Genomic DNA, 18,485 nt, shown 5'->3' on the forward strand with positions numbered 1-18,485 from the left:
GATTAGTGACAAGACTCAAAGTGTCTCTGGCCATTAATAACTGACAAAGATGGAAATAAGTGAGGGATAAAATGGCAAAAATTACAATAATGCCAGAGCCAAAACCACACAATTGCATATAGGGGTACAGAGGTGAGTACGGTGAGACTATAGCTTTTTATTTTTAACTAGGTCAGCAACTTGAAATCAAACATATCTAGAGACATACATCAGGGACCTCAACAACGGCAAAAGTAATGGAAGGTGAAATTGTTCCCAAATAGAATGCAGGTTTTGAACAATATAGAATGCATATGGCAGACAAGGGACAATTAGGAATGACAAACACTGAATAAGTAAAGGAAAAGACCAAGATGGAGATTTCACCCAAGTAAGTCTACTGCAAGCAGGAAATATTGCAAGATCTTTATGCTAAAACATTCTAGCAAGGTCTCTCAGAAGACAAGGATTTCTACACTGGGGTCCAGTTTACACAGACTTGAATAACAAAGAACATGCACACTGGAACATTTTTTTTGACAAAATTTAATTATGTCAGTCTTTATTAAAAAATAACTAAAATCATTTAAGAAAATGTTATTTAAGCTTACAGCAGGTCACTTGAACATTGTTAACGTAATCAGGCAGTGAAGACATTTATTTCATTGGTTTTTTTAACCGTTAAAGAGAAAGCATGTTACTGCAAAGACTCCTGAGGTCTTAATGGAAATTTGTTTATTGTGCAAAGGCTTATGACAAGAGAGAGAAAACATGCAGCCATTAGCTTTAGCAAAATCTAGGATGAGCAAGGTTTAAGAAAGCTAGGTTCAAACTCTGATTAATCAAAGCTGAGAAAGAAGCCTCTTGCAGTGCAGTAATACATAGAAACATAGAATTACATAATGCCCCTATCAGTGTCCCTACTGGTATAGTGGCTCAGTGGTTAGCACTGCTGCCTCATGGGACCTGAGTTCAATTCCAATCTCGAGTGACTACCTGTGTGGAGCTTCCACATTCTCCCCGTGTCTGCTTTGGTTTCTGCTGGGTGCTCTGGTTTCCTCCCACAGTCCAAAGATGTGCAAGTTAGGTGGGTTGGCCACACTAAATTGCCCATACTGTTCAGGGATGTGTGGGTTAGCCAGGGAAAGTGGAGGGTTGCAGGGACAGGCTAGGGGGATGGGTCAGGTGTGATGCTCTTCAAAGATTGGTGTGGACTTGTTAGGCCGAATGGCCTGTTTTCACAATGTGTGGATTCTACATATGATTCTAGCCCTGGACCGGGAAGCCTGGGTTCAAGTCCCATCTATTCCGGAGATATGTAATAACATCTCTGAACAGGGTGATGAGAAAAAATAGTTTCAAAGCAGAGAAGGCTCAGTTGAGAGAGCATTTAGTAAAGAAGTTTCACAGCACTCAGTACAGGCATCGAAAAGAAGCTGTAAGGCAAACCTACAGACTGAAAAATGTGGTGCTGGAAAAACACAGCAGGCCAGGCAGCATTCGAGGAGCAGGAGAATCGACGTTTCGGGCATAAGCCCTTCTTCAGGAATGAGGCTGGTGTGCCTAGCGGGGCTGAGATAAAAGGTAGGGGGGAGGGGCGCTGGGAATACCATAGGTGGAAGGAGGTGAGGGTGAGGGTGATAGGTCGGAGAGGGGGTGGGGGCGGAGAGGTTGGGAAGAAGATTGCAGGTCAAGAGGGCGGTGCTGAATCCAAGGGTTGGGACTGAGGTAAGGTGGGGGGAGGGGAAATGAGGAAGCTGGAGAAATTTACATTCATCCCGTGTGATTGGAGGGTTGCTAGGCGGAAGATGAGGCGCTCTTCCTCCAGGCGTTGTGTGGCCAGAGTCTGGCGATGGAGGAGGCCAAGGACCTGCATGTCCTTGGCAGAGTGGGAGGGGGAGTTAAGCCACGGTGCGGTTGGGTTGGTTGGTCCGGGTGTCCCAGAGGTGTTCCCTGAAACGTTCTGCAAGTAGGCGGCCTATCTCCCCAATGTAGAGGAGACCACATCGGGTGCAGCGGATACAGTAAACGATGTGTGTGGAGGTGCAGGTGAATTTGCGACGGATATAGAAGGATCCATTGGGGCCTTGGGGGGAGGTGTGGGCGCAGGTTTTGCGCTTCTTGCGGTTGCAGGGCAAGGTGCCGGGAGTGGAGGTTGGGTTGGTGGGATCTAAACCTACAGACTGGACAATGAAGGAGATCTCTCTGGATTTTGATTAACTGTAAAATAATGGTGTTAGAGAGCAGATGGGATTGTGTTTTGGATTCTTTAAAAGAATTCTATTTTCAAAAGGTTTTATTTTGATTAATAAACTTCTGTTTCATTGTTAAAACCAAATCAGCAGCCTAACATATTTATGTTTCAATGAAAGATTGCCACATTAAAATGAGAAAGAAAAATATAATCTATCAAGCTAGATTTCATTCTAGGATCAGACTTGTCCAGTAGTAAGGAAAGCTGGGTTCATAACAATACTTTTATAACTATACTTACTTTTTTAATTTTAAGAAAGTTGATGCACGATTTGTAGGGAAGGCTGGGTTATATGGATCCATAGTCATGGCTCTGGTATAACATTCTATTGCTTCATCATATTTCCCTTGTTTGAAGTAATTATTACCCTGTCATGAACAAAATCAAATAAACTTATCACCAGATCCCATTTGATCAACTCATGGGAAGATAACAATGATACTATCTCTCCTTTTGAAGTTATGACTAAACTGATCTATTCACATCCAGGTGCTAACTGCAATTTAGAATTAATGCTTTTTCTTCTGACCTGACAGGAATTAGTTTAGATTTTTCAAGCATCAAGAAATAGAAAACAGACCACTGTAGAAAAGATTTTGGGCAATTTTAGTGCCATCATAACTTCAAACAAAATGTCGTGCCTGATACTATTATTCAAAAACAATTCTAATATCATATTCCATATCAAAACATGCATTGGCAAATCAGATTGTGTTAAAATATCATCAACACAATCTTTGATATCTTTTAGACAGTGAGTTGGCTCAATAATCTAAAGGGTTTCCAGTTTAGTGGTTTCTGATGATGTAGATGCTTAAAAATCACTCCCGATAAAACAAGAAAAAATGTCAACAGTTTCTTACTTTCTTTGTCCTAGTTCTCTTTGGGTGACCCGAAATGACAATCATTTAAAGCTATGGGAACACTCAGTGATAACAGGAAAACCTTCAGGAGGGCAATGGTTTAATGGCCCAATAAAATCTGAAGTTCAATCTATTGATACAGGGATGCTAACTCAAAAACTTGGTTTTTGTTTAGCTGATAAATTGGTGTTCTTTTTGCAAACAACTGAGATGCCTGAGTAACAGACAGTGATGCACAGCTGCCACAGAGAGTTGAAGTGCGTTAACTAGCTGGGCAGTGCATCAAAATACATGGTTAAAAATCACACAACACCAGGTTATAGTCCAACAGGTTTAATTGGAAGCACACTAGCTTTCGGAGCGACGCTCCTTCATCAGGTGATGAAGAAGCATCGATCCGAAAGCTAGCGTGCTTCCAATTAAACCTGTTGGACTATAACCTAGTGTTGTGTGATTTTTAACTTTGTACACCCAGTCCAACACCGGCATCTCCAATACAAAATACATGAGCCTCCATCTTACCATATACAGTGAAATGAGTAATTGAAAGATCTAGGGTGCTACTAGAGTTAAAGGAGAGATTACGGGTTAGCCATAAACCAAAGACCTATAAGATGTCACTACACTGTATAGAAATGGCATGTAACAACAGTTTAAGCAACACAAGGTTATAGGTATAATAACGAATATACATGATTATTGATTCCTGCCCCTCACCTAGTATTAATTCTGATAAAATAGTTTATACTTAAAGAAATTTGCTGTTTTTGAAGCAAAGAGAGTGCAATATCTCAAACAGAATACTTCAGTTAACAGATTGTCACCACCCTTTCAGTGTGCAAACTGCACGCTTGCCTTGCAGATCACTAAATTGCAAAACTCTTTTGAAATCCATTTCCTGACAGTCTTAATTGATGGTTTGAAACTCCAAATTCGCTTTCAAAAGATTTTGTTTACTTTAATTGATATCACATATGTTTAGTTTCAGGTGACAAACAAGGCTCCTTGAATGCCCAAGTTGTTTGAGCATTGAAATCCTGCTGGACATTTCTGGATTATAAAACGTCTATAGTTGAAGACAGAAGTATAATGACTGCTTGTGTTTTGGGACTTCCTAACCATGATAGGGCATGAGATAAAACACAAGTACATATTTAGTATTTATCTACAAAACAGTATCTTAATGATCACTTTGAAATTATCTTTTGGGAAGGTCACCCCCCCCATCCCCCCCACTCTAACGAATAACAACCCGAGCAGGGAAATTGAAGGGAATAAATTTGGAAGAAACAACATTAATCTTCCCTGTCACATCCAGAAAATCTTACATATTAAAGTTCTCCAACTCTCAGAATACTGTTTAGCTGTGGCAGATCACCTGCCTGGAATTTGTCAGCAAAGCTTTCTCTAACTTTGGCTTATTATAAGTAACACTCTCATCTTGCAAAAGTATGTGGGCTCAAACCTTATTCTTCAATACGAAATCCAGATTGGCACTTTAGTATTATGGGAGGCTTTTGGCATTCAGATGAGATATTAGACCATGCCATGCCTGCCCTCTGAAGTGATATGTAAAACCAATAAATGTGTTTAAGAAAAGCAGAATAGTTCTGCTGGATTTTTTTGCCAATATTTAGCCCTCAAACAAACCCAGCACTATGAATGACAGATTAAAACCTTATTGCTGACAGTAGTGCACATGGCCTTTGAGTATAATACAATAGTGATGACACTTCATTGTCCACAATTGTGTAATGAGATCACCCAGTAATGCAAAACGTTATGTATAAATGCAGTTTTCTGTTTATTTCTAACTTATGAATTATTTGCAGAAGCAACTAGCTTATGCCCAATTCTCCTGCTCGAATGCTACCTGACCTGCTGTGCTTTTCCAGAACCACATTCTCGACTCTGACCTCCAGCATCTGCTGTCCTCACTTTCTCCTAAGCTTTGTTAAAATCACTTCTTACTAAGTTTCTTAAAGCTTATTTATTACATCATCCATAGTAAGTAAAGCATGAGCATTTTATGCGACTTTTTGTTATTGTTCCCTTCCCAAAAGGACTTGGTTTGAGTCAAACGGCAAGTGTAGATTATATTCATTTCATTTTAAATTTTAATAGAGTAAGCTAAATTAATTTATAATCCTAATCGATCAAATTATTCCTAACAAATATTTTACAGAACATAAAGCAGACATGGAGGAGACAATGGTCTAGTGGTATTATTGCTGGACTGTTGATCTAGAGACACAGGTAATATTCTGGGTACCCAGAATCTTGCCATGGCAGATGGTGGAATTTGAACTCAATTTTAAAAAAAATCTGAATGCCAAAAGACTAATGATGACCATTGTCGATTGGCAGGATCATCAATGTACTTTTGGAAAGGAAACTGCCATCCTTACCTGGTCTGGCTTACATGTGACTCCAGAACCAGAGCAATGTGGTTGACTCTTTAAGGGGCAATAAATGCTGGCCCAGCTAACAATGCCCTCCTCCCATGAATGAATAAGGAAATGTGTGACATTACAGATGAAATTCATTCAACAAAATCGCATTTGCCCTCATCTGACTGTAGGGAGATCTTTGTTACATACCTTTTCTTTCTCTGAAAGAGCCTTCTCTACGTCTATTTCCTCATCTTCTGTGTCAGACTCTGGAGAACTGTCATTTTTGTCCAGTTCTTCCAATACTTTTTCCTAACATGAAAGGAGAAATGCAAGATGAATTTAATCAGTATTTACTTCTTACACTTTATTCCAGCTATTTATCTTTTTATTCACAATAACTGAAAACTACAACAATGTTTAAAAACAAAACTCATTACAAATGTCAGTATATTTGACATTTTATATTTTAAATTCCTTGATGTATAAATACATTTTGTAACATAGTGCTGACAAAATGGGCCAGGACAATTTCAGGTTTGATCCTTGACACAGGTGGAGCTAGCTCCTGCCAAGAAAGCAGGAGGAGCAGCACTGCTGGGCTCAGCCTTCCAGTGTTGTTGGATATGGAGAATGGGGGGGGGGAAGATAAAATGAAATCAGAAAGTTTGCTTCCTGTCTATGGAGCAGTATTTTCGAAAAGGCACCGGCATTGGTGACAGTCAGAGTTTTTTCCTCAATATGATTCACCTATCATTAAGTCCCTGGGCTCAGGATAAAAAATATTCCACTTCCAAAGTTCCTGTTCACGAAACATACTGCAGAAGATATAAAGGTGCTCACATGGAGCTCCCATGGACCATGTCTTGTATCAGGAGTTACAGCATGAATGCTAAGTCTAGCTTTAGTCTCAGAAAATGTACAAAAATAAAAAATGTTTGCTATCAAAGACAGAAGTTATTTTAAAATTCTGTAAACAAAAGATCCAAACTATAATATTTACAGTCATGGAGTCATAGAGTTGTACAACACAGAAACAGGCCTTCCGGTTCAACCTGTCCATGTCGACCAGATATCCCAACCCAATCTAGTCCCACCTGCCAGCACTCGCCCCATATCCCTCCAAACCCTTCATATTCATATACCCATCTAGATGCCTTTTAAATGTTGCAGTTGTACTAGCCTCCACCACTTCCTCTGACAGCTCATTCCATATACGTACCACCCTCTGCTTGAAGAGGTTGCCCCTCTCACTCTAAACTTATGCCTTCTAGTTCTGCATTCCTCCACCCAGGGAAGAGAGTTTGTCTATTTATTGTGGTTCTGTTCGCCGAGCTGGGAATTTGTGTTGCAGATGCTTTGTCCCCTGTCTAGGTGACATCCTCAGTGCTTGGGAGCCTCCTGTGAAGCGCTTCTGTGATCTTTCCTCCTGCATTTATAGTAGTTTGTCTCTGCCGCTTCCAAAGGACTAGCCATACATCAAGAGCATTTCCGAACTGACAGCCAGACTACTGTGACCACTAGGACTCATAACAGCACACAAACCAACAGCCACTCTCAGACAACAACTCACCAGAACGAAGGACCCGATACCCAGCATGAGCAAAACCAATGTAGTGTACAAAATGCAAGGACTGCACAAAACACTACATAGGACAAACAGGAAGACAGCTAACGAACCGCATCCATGAACACCAACTAGCCACGAAACGACACGACCAGCTTAATAGCCACACACGTAGATGACAAGCAACATGAGTTCAACTGGGACAACACTACTATTATAGGACAAGCCAAACAGAGAACAGCCAGGGAATTCCTAGAGGCATGGCACTCATCCACAGATTCAATCAATAAGCACATCGACCTGGACTCAATATACCGACCACTGCAACGGACAGCTGGAACTGACAACCGGAAGCGGCAGGTACAAATCACCATAAATGCCGGAGGAAAGATCACAGAAGCTTCATAGGAGGCTCCCAAGCACTGAGGATGTCACCTAGACAGGAGATGAAATGTCTGCAACACAAATTCCCAGCTCAGCGAACAGAACCACAACAACGAGCACCCGAGCTACAAATCTTCTCACAAACGTTGTCTATTTATCTTATCCATGCCCCTCATGATTTTATAAACCTCTATAAGATCACCCCTCAGCCTTCGACGCTCCAGGGAAAACAGCCCCAGCCTGTTCAGCCTCTCCCGATAGCTCAAATCCTCCAACCCTGGCAACATCCTTGTAATTCTTCACTGAACCCTTTCAAGTTTCTTAACATCCTTCTGTTTATAATATATTTATTCTATAGTTTAAACAAATACAATAAAATGTAATCAGGGTTTTCTGCTCCATAATGTATCCCATTGCACATTAAAGGGGACCATTTCCATGAAAGACAAATGCAAAACAAACTAACTATTGGTAAATACGATACAACATGAAAGAATAAAACTGAGAAATGTATACTGAAAACTTACCACATCAAACTTTTCCCAAGACTTATAGTCATAAGATTTTATCCGTGTTGGTTTATTTTCTTTGTTCTTTTTATTGTTCTGAGAAACAGTCTTTTTATTTGTTCTTTTCTTGTAATTCCTATTTCTTACAGGTGGCAAAGTCTGTAAATTTGAAATGGGCAATCAGCCATATTGAACCAAATATACAAACGACTTATTTTTACATCTTTAAATGGATGTATTTCTGTTTTGGTTTTGCATCGATATACAACAACCATAATGTCAAAGAGATGTAAAGCACGGAAACAGACCCTTCGGTCCAACTCGTCCATGCCGATCAGATATCCCAGCCCAATCTAGTCCCACCTACCTGCACCAGGCCCATATCCTTCCAAACCCTTCCTATTCATATAGCCATCCAGATGCCTTTTAAATGTTGCAATTGTTCTAGCCTCCACCACTTCCTCTGGCAGCTCATTCCATACACATACCACACTCTGCGTGATAAAGTTGCCCCTGAGGTCTCTTTTATATCTTTCCTCTTTCACCCTAAACCTATGCCCTCTCGTTCTGGACTCCCCCACCCCAGGGAAAAGACATTGTCTATTTATCCTATCCATGCCCCTCATGATTTTATAAACCTCTGTAAGGATACCTCTCAGCCTCCGATGCTCCAGGGAAAACAGCCCTAGCCTATTCAACATCTCCCTATAGGTCAAATCCTCCAACCCTGGAAACATCCTTGTAAATCTTTTCTGAAACCTTTCAAGTTTCATAACATCTTTCCAATAGGAAGAAGACCAGAACTGCATGCAATATTCCAACAGTGGACTAACCAATGTCCTGTACAGCCGCAACATGACCTCCCAACTTCTATACTCAATACTCAGACCAATAAAGGAAAGCATACCAAACGCCTTCTTCACTATCCTATCTACCTGTGACTCCACTTTCAAGGAGCTATGAACCTCCAGTCCAAGGTCTCTTTGTTCAGCAACACTCCCATTACCATGAAGTATATAAGTCCCGCTAAGATTTGCTTTCCCAAAATGCAGCACCTCGCATTTATCTAAATTAAACTCCATCTGCCACTTCTCGGCCCATTGGCCCATCTGATCAAGATCCTATTGTAATCTGAGGTAAGCTTCTTCACTGTCCACTACACCTCCAATTTTGGTGTCATCTGCAAACTTACTAACTATACCTCTTATTCTCACATCCATATCATTAACATAAATGACGAAAGGTAGTGGACCCAACACCGATCCTTGTGGCACTCCACTGGTCACAGGCCTCCAGTGTGAAAAACAACCCACCACCACCACCCTCTGCCTTTGACCATTGAGTCAGTTCTGTATCCAAATAGCGAGTTCTCCCTGTATTCCATGAGATCTAACCTTGCTTAGCAGTCTCCCATGGGAAACCTTGTTGAATGCTTTACTGAAGTCCATATAAATCACATCTACCGCTCTGCCCTCATCAATCCTCTTTGTTACTTCTTCAAAAAATTCAATCAAGTTTGTAAGACATGATTTCCCATGCATAAAGCCATGTTGACTTTCCCTAATCAGTCCTTGCCTATTGAAATATGTGTGCATCCTGTCCCTCAGGATTCCCTCCGACAACTTGCCCACCATCAACATCACCATGTCACTCATTGATTCTCAAAGCTTTTAAGGAACAAATCATCCTTATAGTTATTGACTTATCTGTTAAATGCAATTTAAATACCAGTGTTCAAACTAAAATTCATTGGAACCAGACACAGATACTCTCTCTCTCTCTCTCGCTCTCTCTCTCATGAATGAGCATTTCTGGAGGAGGAGATGTGGAGAGGAGAGTGTTCTCAAGCAAGGGATGTCGATGTAGAGGGGGTTTGACTGAAGGTGACAGTGAAGAGGAGTGTTCCCGAGAAGGGGTTGAAAATGGAGAGAGTGTTTCTGAGAACGGAACAGTGAGTGGGTTCCAAGGAATGGGATGGAGAGATAGAATCCTGGAGAAAAGGATCAGGGGGTGGAATTGTGGACAGAGAGATCAGGGAGTGTGACCCTGGAGAGAGTGATCAGGAGTGGGATCCTGAAGTGAGGAATCAGGGGGTGGGATCCAGGAGACTGGGATCAGGAGTGGGATCCAGGAGACTGGGGTCAGGGGGTGGGATCCAGGAGACTGGCATTAGGAGTGGGATCCTGGAGTGAGGAATCAGGGGGTGGGATCCAGGAGACTGGGATCAAGGGGTGGGATCCAGGAGACTGGGATCAGGGGGTGGGATCCTGGAGTGAGGAATCAGGGGGTGGGATCCAGGAGACAGGGATCAGGGGAGGGATCCTGGAGTGAGGATCAGGGGGTGGGATCCTGGAGACAGGGATCAGGGGGTGGGATCCAGGAGACTGGGATCAGGGGAGGGATCCTGGAGTGAGGATCAGGGGGTGGGATCCAGGAGACAGGGATCAGGGGAGGGATCCTGGAGTGAGGATCAGGGGGTGGGATCCTGGAGACAGGGATCAGGGGGTGGGATCCAGGAGACAGGGATCAGGGGGTGGGATCCAAGAGACAGGGATCAAGGGGCGGGATCCAAGAGACAGGGATCAAGGGGCGGGATCCTGGAGTGAGGAATCAGGGGGTGGGATCCTGGAGACTGGGATCAGGGTGGGATCCTGGGGGGCGGAGCCAGGCTGTCCACCCCCCGGTAACCCACCGGGTCCAGGGCCGGGGCCTGGCCGCTCTGCCTCCGGAGCTCGTCATCCTTCTTCTTGATGTCCTTCTCCCAGCCGTCCAGCTCCCTCATGAAATCCTGCAGCTCCTCCGTCTGGTGCCGCACCTGCAGCTGCAGTTCCACCGACTTGTTGGCAACCGACATGGCGGCGGTGGCGCCTGGAACCTTCTCCCGGTTCCCGGCCCAGGTGCCAGCGCTACCGGATACACTTCACCCACCGGAAGTTGTGTCCGCCACCTTGGTGAAGGTTTGGTGTTGACTTCCCGCCATCTTGGTAAAGGCCAGGCGTTGCAGTTTAACAGAATGTTGTCCAGGAAACCAGCCACAAACACAAACAAGAAATCGCTGGCGAAATTCAGCAGCTGTGGACAGAGAAAACAGAATTAACCTTTCAAATCTAGTCACACTTCAGGGTTACTGGATTTGAAACATTACCTCTTGTTTTCTCTGACAAATGCTACCAGCAAATTATGTTTTTGCTTGTTGAATTAAACATGAAAAAGATTCGAACTGAAACTTTTCTATAGCTCTGCCCACTTGAGATATTGATAACTGTTTCTGGAAGGATCTACTAAAAGAGTCATATTTAATTGAGATATTTTCCGCAGGTATCACAAGACCCTATGAACTTCTCCAGTAATACTTGTCTTTATTTCTAATTCTTTACTTGTAGCCTTATCTCTATTGTTAACTATTATGTAACTTACGTTAGCGTAGAATTTCTTACGAGATAGCAATGTCACAGAGGCTGGTTAGAGTCCGGAATGAACTGCCTGATTTGTGGTGGAGGCATTTTCAATCACGATTGAGGGATACTATTCAATATCTGTAAACAAAAGTGTAGAGCGACAGCAATAAAGCAGTTGTGCCATTAGTGTTCTGAAGAGTCACTGAACGTGAAGCGTTTACTCTGATTTCTCTCCACAAATGCTGAGCGATTTCTGTTTTCAAGCCTCTAACAAATTGTGCCTCCAATGAGCCAGCATGACACAATGGGGCAATTTCCATGATTCCTTGATTCTAAACAGGCTTAATACACTTAATTGTGTACACTTTTTCATTAATTCCTCTAATATTGCAGATTTCTTAAATTACTAGGCTGTCACCAATTTACCTAAATGACGATTTAGAGTCATATAGTCACAGAGCTGTACAGCACAGAAATAGATCCTTCAGTCCAACCTGTCCATGCTGACCAGATATCCCAACCTAATCTAGTCCCTCCTGCCAGCACCCGGACCATAGCCCTCCAAAACCTTCGTATTCATGTAACCATCCAAGTGCCTTTTAAATGTTGCAGTTGTACTAGCCTCCACCACTTCCTCTGGCAGCTCATTCCATACACATACCACCCTCTGCGTGAAAATGTTGCCCTTTAGGTCTCTCATACCTTTCCCCAATCACTCTAAACCTATGCCCTCTAGTTCTGGACAACCTCCAGGGTTGTCTTTTTATCCTAACTGTGCTCCTCATGATTTTATTAACCTCTGTAAGGTCATCCCTCAGCCTCCGACGCTCCAGGGAAAAAAACCTCAGTCTATTCAACCTCTCCTTATAGCTCAAATCTTCCAACCCTGGCAACAACCTCGTAAAACTTTTCTGAACCCTTTCAAGTTTCACAACATTTTTCCGATAGGAAGGAGACCAGAATTGCATGCAATTTTCCAACAGTGGCCTAACCAATGTCCTGTACAGCCGCAACATGAAATCTCAACTGCTGTACTCAATAATTTGACCAATAAAGGAAAGCATACTAAACATCTTTTCCACTATCCTATCAAGCTGAGACTCCACTTTCAAGGAGTTATGAACTTGCAGTCCAAGGTCTCTTTGTTCAGCAACACTCCCATTACCATGAAGTGTATAAGTCCTGCTAAAATTTGCTTTCCCAAAATGCAGCACCTCGCATTTATCTAAATTAAACTCCGTCTGCCACCTCTCAGCCCATTGGCCCATCTGATCAAGATCCTATTGCAATGTGAGCTAACCTTCTTCACTGTCCACTACACCTCCAATTTTGGTGTCATCTGCAAACTTACTAACTATACCTCTTATGCTCACATCCAAATCATTTATATAAATGATGAAAAGTAGAGGACCCAGCACCAATCCTTGTGGCACTCCACTGGTCACAGGCCTCCAGTCTGAAAAACAACCCTCCACCACCACCCTCTGTCTTCTCCCTTTGAGCCAGTTCTGTATCTGGCTAGTTCTCCCTTTATTCCGTGAGATCCAACCTTGCTTAGCAGTCTCCCATGGGGAACCTTGTCGAACGCCTTACTGAAGTCCATATCGATCACGTCTATCGCTCTGCCCTCATCAATCCTCTTTGTTACTTCTTCACAAAACTTGATCAGGTTTGTGAGATATGATTTCCCACACACAAAGTCATGTTGACTATCGCAAATCAATCTTTGCCTTTCCAAATACATGTACATCCTGTCCCTCCAGATTCCCTTCAAGAACTTGCCCACAACCAACATCAGGCTCACTGGACTATAGTTCCCTGGCTTGTCCTTACCACCCTTCTTAAACAATGGCACCACGTTAGCCAACCTCCAGTCTTCTGGCACCTCACCTGTGACTATCCATGATACAAATATTTCAGCAAGAGGCCCAGTAATAACTTCCCTAGCTTCCCATAGAGTTCTAGGGTACACCTGATCAGATCCTGGGGATTTATCCACTTTCATGTGTTTCAAGCTATCCAGCACTTCCTCCTCTGTAATATGGACATTTTTCAAGATGTCACCATCTATTTCCATACATTCTATGTTTTTCATTTCCTTTTTCACAGTAAATACTGATGCAAAATATTCATTTAGTATCTCCCCCATTTTCTGTGGCTCCACACAAAGGCCGCCTTGCTGATCTTTGAGGGGTCCTATTCTCTCCCTAGTTACCCTTTTGTCCTTAATATATTTGTAAAAACCCTTTGGATTCTCCTTACTTCTATTTGCCAAACCTATCTCATGTCCCCTTTTTGCCCTCCTGATTTCTCTCTTAAGTATATTTCTGCAGACTTTATACTCTTCTAAGATGTCACTCGATCTATCCTCTATACTTGACTTATGCGTCCTTCTTTTTCTTAACCAAACCCTCAATTTCTTTACTATTCCAGCATTCCCCATACCTACCAGGCTTTCCTTTCACCCTAACAGGAGTAGACTTTCTCTGGCTTCTCGGTATCTCATTTCTGAAGGCTTCCCATTTTCCAGCCGTCCCTTTACCTGTGAACATCTGCCTCCAATCAGCTTTTGAAAGTTCTTGCCTAATACTGTCAAAATTGGCCTTTCTCTAATTTAGAACTTCAACTTTTAGATCTGGTCTATCCTTTTCCATTTTAAAATTAATAGAATTATGGTTGCTCATCTCAAAGTGCTCCCCCACTGACACCTCAGTCACCTGCCCTGCCTTACTTCCCAAGAGTAGGTCAGGTTTTGCACCTTCTCTTGTAGGTACATCCAAATACTGAATCAGAAAACTTTCTTGTACACACTTAACAAATTCCTCTCCACCTGAACTCTTAACACTATGGCAGCCCCAGTCTATGTTTGGAAAGTTAAAATCCCCTACCATAACTGCCCTATTATTCTTACAGATAACGGAGATCTCCTTACAAATTTGTTTCTCAATTTCCCTCTGACTATTAAGGGGTCTATCATATAATCTCAATAAGTTGACCATCCCTTTCTTATTTCTCAGCTCCACGCAAGTAACTTTCTTTTTTTTGCATGGCTATCTCGAATGTTAACATTTGTCACATTTCTGAAAGGCACAATTTATCAATCAGCTGGAATGAGTCCTTTTATCTTAAAGCATCAATCAAATATCTAAGTCACGCAACTGTGGATATAAAAGATATAAAACTCCTGAAGAAGATGCACAGAACGTGTATTTCCTCCAGTAAGGCCATATTCATAAATTCACCTTTAGGAACATGAGCAATTTCAAATATTACTATATTTAGCTGAGTGTGAAATAGATACTCAAGACTTTGAAAGACCCTTAGGGCAAGAATTTTATGCATAGTGTACAAAATTTACATTTTTAAGAATTTGTACCATGCAACTGCTGATTGACAGATAAAGGATCATCAGTTCGTAATGAGTGATACGCTGGAATTGGAAACAAACAGGCTAGGTATGAAACTTGTTACAATGTGGAGAGGTGGTAACGGTTTGGTTGTATATCTTTTAAGAAGGCATCAAGAGATCAGTGATGCAGAATGAAGATTTCATCAGATTATCCATAGCTCAACACTGCCACTAGTGGGATATCAGTCTTATTGCAGATGTTCATTGAACGGAGAATGAATGATTAAACCCCCAAGGGGAAAATATTGTGGATGCTGGAAACCTGTTTTTTTTTTAGGTATCTCGAATTGGAAATACTCAGCAGGTTAGACATTATTTTTCAAGAAGAACAGTGTTAATATTTCAGCTCTGAGGAACGTCATCAAGCAGAAACGTAGAGCTATCGAGATCTACAGCACAGAAGAAGTCAAAAACAACCAGCTAACTAGTCTAATCCCCTCTTCAAAAATCTAGCCCTTAACCTTGCATGCCCTGGCATCACAAATGCTAAATTCTTCTTGATTGTTACCAGGGTCTCAGACTCTACCACCCTTACAGGCAGTGAGTTCCTGATTCCCACCACTCTCTGGAGTGAAAATGTTTTTCCTTATATCTCCTCAAAACCTTCTGTCCTTTACCTTCAATGTATGGCCCTAGTTGTCGATCCCTCTGTCAAGGCTAAAAGTTTCTTTCTATCTATCTCTCCTACTCTGCTCTATAGCCTCAGTAAGATGAGCTGAATTTCTCCTTTCTGCTGGGGGAAGGTGATGGCCGAGGAGTATGATTGCTGGACTGTTAATCCAGAGACCAAAGTAATATTCTGGGGGTCAGTGTTTGAATCCTGTCATATCAGGTGGAATTTGAAATCGATAAAATAAATTCTGGAATGCAGGGTCTAATGATGATCATGAAGCCGTTGTCAATTGTTGGAAAAACCCACCCAGTTCACAAATGCCATTTAGGAAGGAAACTGTTATCCTTACCCGGCCTGGCGTACATGTGACTCCTGACCCACAGCAATGGATAGAATAAATAGACAAAGTCTTTTCCCTGGGAAGTGGGAGTCCAGAACTAGACAACATAGGTTTAGGGTGAGAGGGGAAAGATTTAAAAGGAACCTAAAGGGCGATCTTTTCACAGAAAGGGTGGTATGTGTATGGAATGAACTGCCAGAAGTAATGATGGAAGCTGGTACAATTACAACATTTAAAATGGATCTGGATGGAAGTATGAATAAGAAGGGCTTAGAGGGATATGGATCAAGAGTGTGGTGCTGGAAGAGCCCAGCAGGTCAAGCAGCATCCAAGGTACAGGAGAATCGACATTTCAGGCAGAAGCCTTTCATCAGGAATGAAGTTTGTGGGCCGGGTGGGTGCTGAGAGATAAATGGGAGAAGTTTGGAGCTGGGTGCAAGGTAGCTGGGAATGTGATAGGTAGATAGGTTCATTGTGACCACCTGATGAAGGGGCAGCACTCTAAAAGCCAGTGCTTCCAATTAAACTTGTTGGACTATAATCTGGTATTGTGTGATTTTTAACTTTGTACATCCCAGTCCAACACCAGCATCTCCAAATCATATCTCTACTGGTGGGATATGCCTCCTCACCCCTACCTGTATTTTGTAGAGACTATTCTGAAACATCAATTCTCCTGCTCCTTGGATGCTGCCTTTTCCAACATCAACTCTGATCTGCAGCATCTGCAGTCCTCATTTTCCATTTTGAAGGATATTGGCCAAGAGCTGGCAAGTGGGATTGGATTAATTTAAGATATTCGGTCAGCGTGGTCAGTTAGACTGAAGGATCGGTTTCCATGCTGTATATCTCTATGACTCTGGGCACTTAAGGGTCATAGAATCATAGAATCCCTACAGTGTGGAAACAGGCCATTTGGCCAAACAAGTCTACACCGACCTTCCGAAGAGTAACCCACCTAGACCCATTCCCCTACCCTATTACTCTACATTTCCCATGACTAATGCACCTAACCAAAACATCCCTGGCCACTGTGAGCAATTTAGCATAGCCAATTCATCTAACCTACACATCTATGGCATGCGGGAGGAACCCAGAATACCTGGAGGAAACCCACACAGACCCGCAGAGAATGCTGGAAACTCCACACAGTCAATTACCCGAGGCAGGATTCAAACCTGGTCATCCCTGGTGCCATGGGGCAACAGTGCTAATCACTGATCCCCCGTGGCACTCTACCTTACTTTATTAATAATTTTAGTTGAGGTTGATATGATCACTGAAACAACAGATGAGTTGTCTTCTCAATCATCAGCACACAAAAATATACCATACCACAAATGCTGTAGTGAAGACATTTCCTTTTGTCATTAGTGATTCTTCAATATCGATTTTATTTGGAATACATTGTAACTGAATAAATGTATTTGTAAACTAGTGATCTGTTACTACTTACAGTTATGTAGTTAGACAATCACTGTTATCTTTTTAGTAAATAAACTTGACAACCATGGGCATTGATTGAGATAAATAAATAAAAAGATCCATAGATGCAGTGGTAGCAAGTATACGTTCTCAAAAAAGCCAAAAAAAAAGATATGAACTGTCCAGTCAGGGTCTAAACTGGAAATTGGCTTTCTTGGATAGTTTCTTTACCCGGCATGCTCAGCGGGAGATGTCATCCTAAAACCGCTCTATGAAGGGAACGGTACGTGACGTCACTAGACCACGTGCCAACCCGCGCATGTCCCGAAATAAACACACGCATGCGCATCAACAAAACGGCTTTTTCGAAAATACATAATATCAAAGTAAATGTATATATATTTTCAAATACACACTTTTCGATCAGAGGGAAGGATAATAACTAAATTAATCGATAATGTGTTTGTTTTGTTCCAGAAATACAGAAGTTCAGGATGACCTTTCACCCTTCAGTTCAATGGCGCGAGGTGGGGGAGGCCCGTGGAGAATTGGTCAATAAGAAAAACAAACGAGTTCTCCGGCGATGGGCAACACCGAGCCCGAGAGGGACCGTCAGCAGCAGCAGGGGAAGGAGGATTATGGTTACGGTCTGTTCCCTGAGCATCAGAGCGGGAAGGCGAGGAAAGGCCTGTTGGCGGAAAGTCTCTTCACCTTCAACCACAAATGTCGCCTGATGCTGCAGGTGACTCTGGACACGAGTGAGTGAGGGGGAGGGGGGGGTGAGGTGAGTGTGAGGGGGGGGTTGAGGTGAGTGTGAGGGGGGGGTTGAGGTGAGTGTGAGGGGGGGGTTGAGTTGAGGTGAGTGTGAGGGGGGGGTTGAGTTGAGGTGAGTGTGAGGGGGGGGTTGAGTTGAGGTGAGTGTGAGGGGGGGGTTGAGTTGAGGTGAGTGTGGGGGGGGGTTGAGTTGAGGTGAGTGTGAGGGGGGGGTTGAGTTGAGGTGAGTGTGAGGGGGGGTTGAGTTGAGGTGAGTGTGAGGGGGGGGTTGAGTTGAGGTGAGTGTGAGGGGGGGGTTGAGTTGAGGTGAGTGTGAGGGGGGGGTTGAGTTGAGGTGAGTGTGAGGGGGGGGTTGAGTTGAGGTGAGTGTGAGGGGGGGGTTGAGTTGAGGTGAGTGTGAGGGGGGGTTGAGTTGAGGTGAGTGTGAGGGGGGACTGAGGTGAGTGAGTGTGAGGGGGGGGCTGAGGTGACTGTGAGGGGGGACTGAGGTGAGTGACTGTGAGGGGGGACTGAGGTGAGTGACTGTGAGGGGGGACTGAGGTGAGTGAGTGTGAGGGGGGACTGAGGTGAGTGAGTGTGA

The 18,485-nt window shown here is 43.0% G+C and overlaps 2 protein-coding genes across 5 annotated transcripts in view; one reads left to right on the plus strand and one right to left on the minus strand.

Annotated features, from left to right (window-relative positions):
- The window catches only part of rpap3 (RNA polymerase II associated protein 3), a 54,594-nt gene extending 43,754 nt beyond the window's left edge, over positions 1-10,840 (minus strand). The window contains exons 1-4 of the mRNA XM_043708896.2: positions 10,639-10,840; positions 7,965-8,105; positions 5,697-5,798; positions 2,474-2,601 (exon numbers count right to left, since the gene is read on the minus strand). Of these exons, the coding sequence (XP_043564831.2) occupies positions 2,474-2,601; positions 5,697-5,798; positions 7,965-8,105; positions 10,639-10,800 (533 nt within the window). The 5' untranslated portion in view covers positions 10,801-10,840. The remainder of the gene's footprint in view (positions 1-2,473; positions 2,602-5,696; positions 5,799-7,964; positions 8,106-10,638) is intronic.
- A 6,806-nt stretch (positions 10,841-17,646) lies between these two features.
- Positions 17,647-18,485, plus strand: part of atp23 (ATP23 metallopeptidase and ATP synthase assembly factor homolog) — a 161,093-nt gene continuing 160,254 nt past the window's right edge. Inside the window, exon 1 of one of the 4 annotated variants that reach the window (XM_087997016.1) lies at positions 17,647-17,889. In XM_087997016.1, coding sequence (XP_087853142.1) covers positions 17,715-17,889 — 175 coding nt within the window. In that variant the 5' untranslated portion in view covers positions 17,647-17,714. The remainder of the gene's footprint in view (positions 17,890-18,485) is intronic. The other 3 variants (XM_087997018.1, XM_087997017.1, XM_087997019.1) reach the window with 3 other exon arrangements.

This window comes from Chiloscyllium plagiosum, unplaced genomic scaffold (assembly GCF_037043375.1).
Source record: "Chiloscyllium plagiosum isolate Xiang-an unplaced genomic scaffold, Cpla_swu_hap1 HiC_scaffold_19, whole genome shotgun sequence".
NCBI lineage: Eukaryota > Metazoa > Chordata > Chondrichthyes > Orectolobiformes > Hemiscylliidae > Chiloscyllium > Chiloscyllium plagiosum.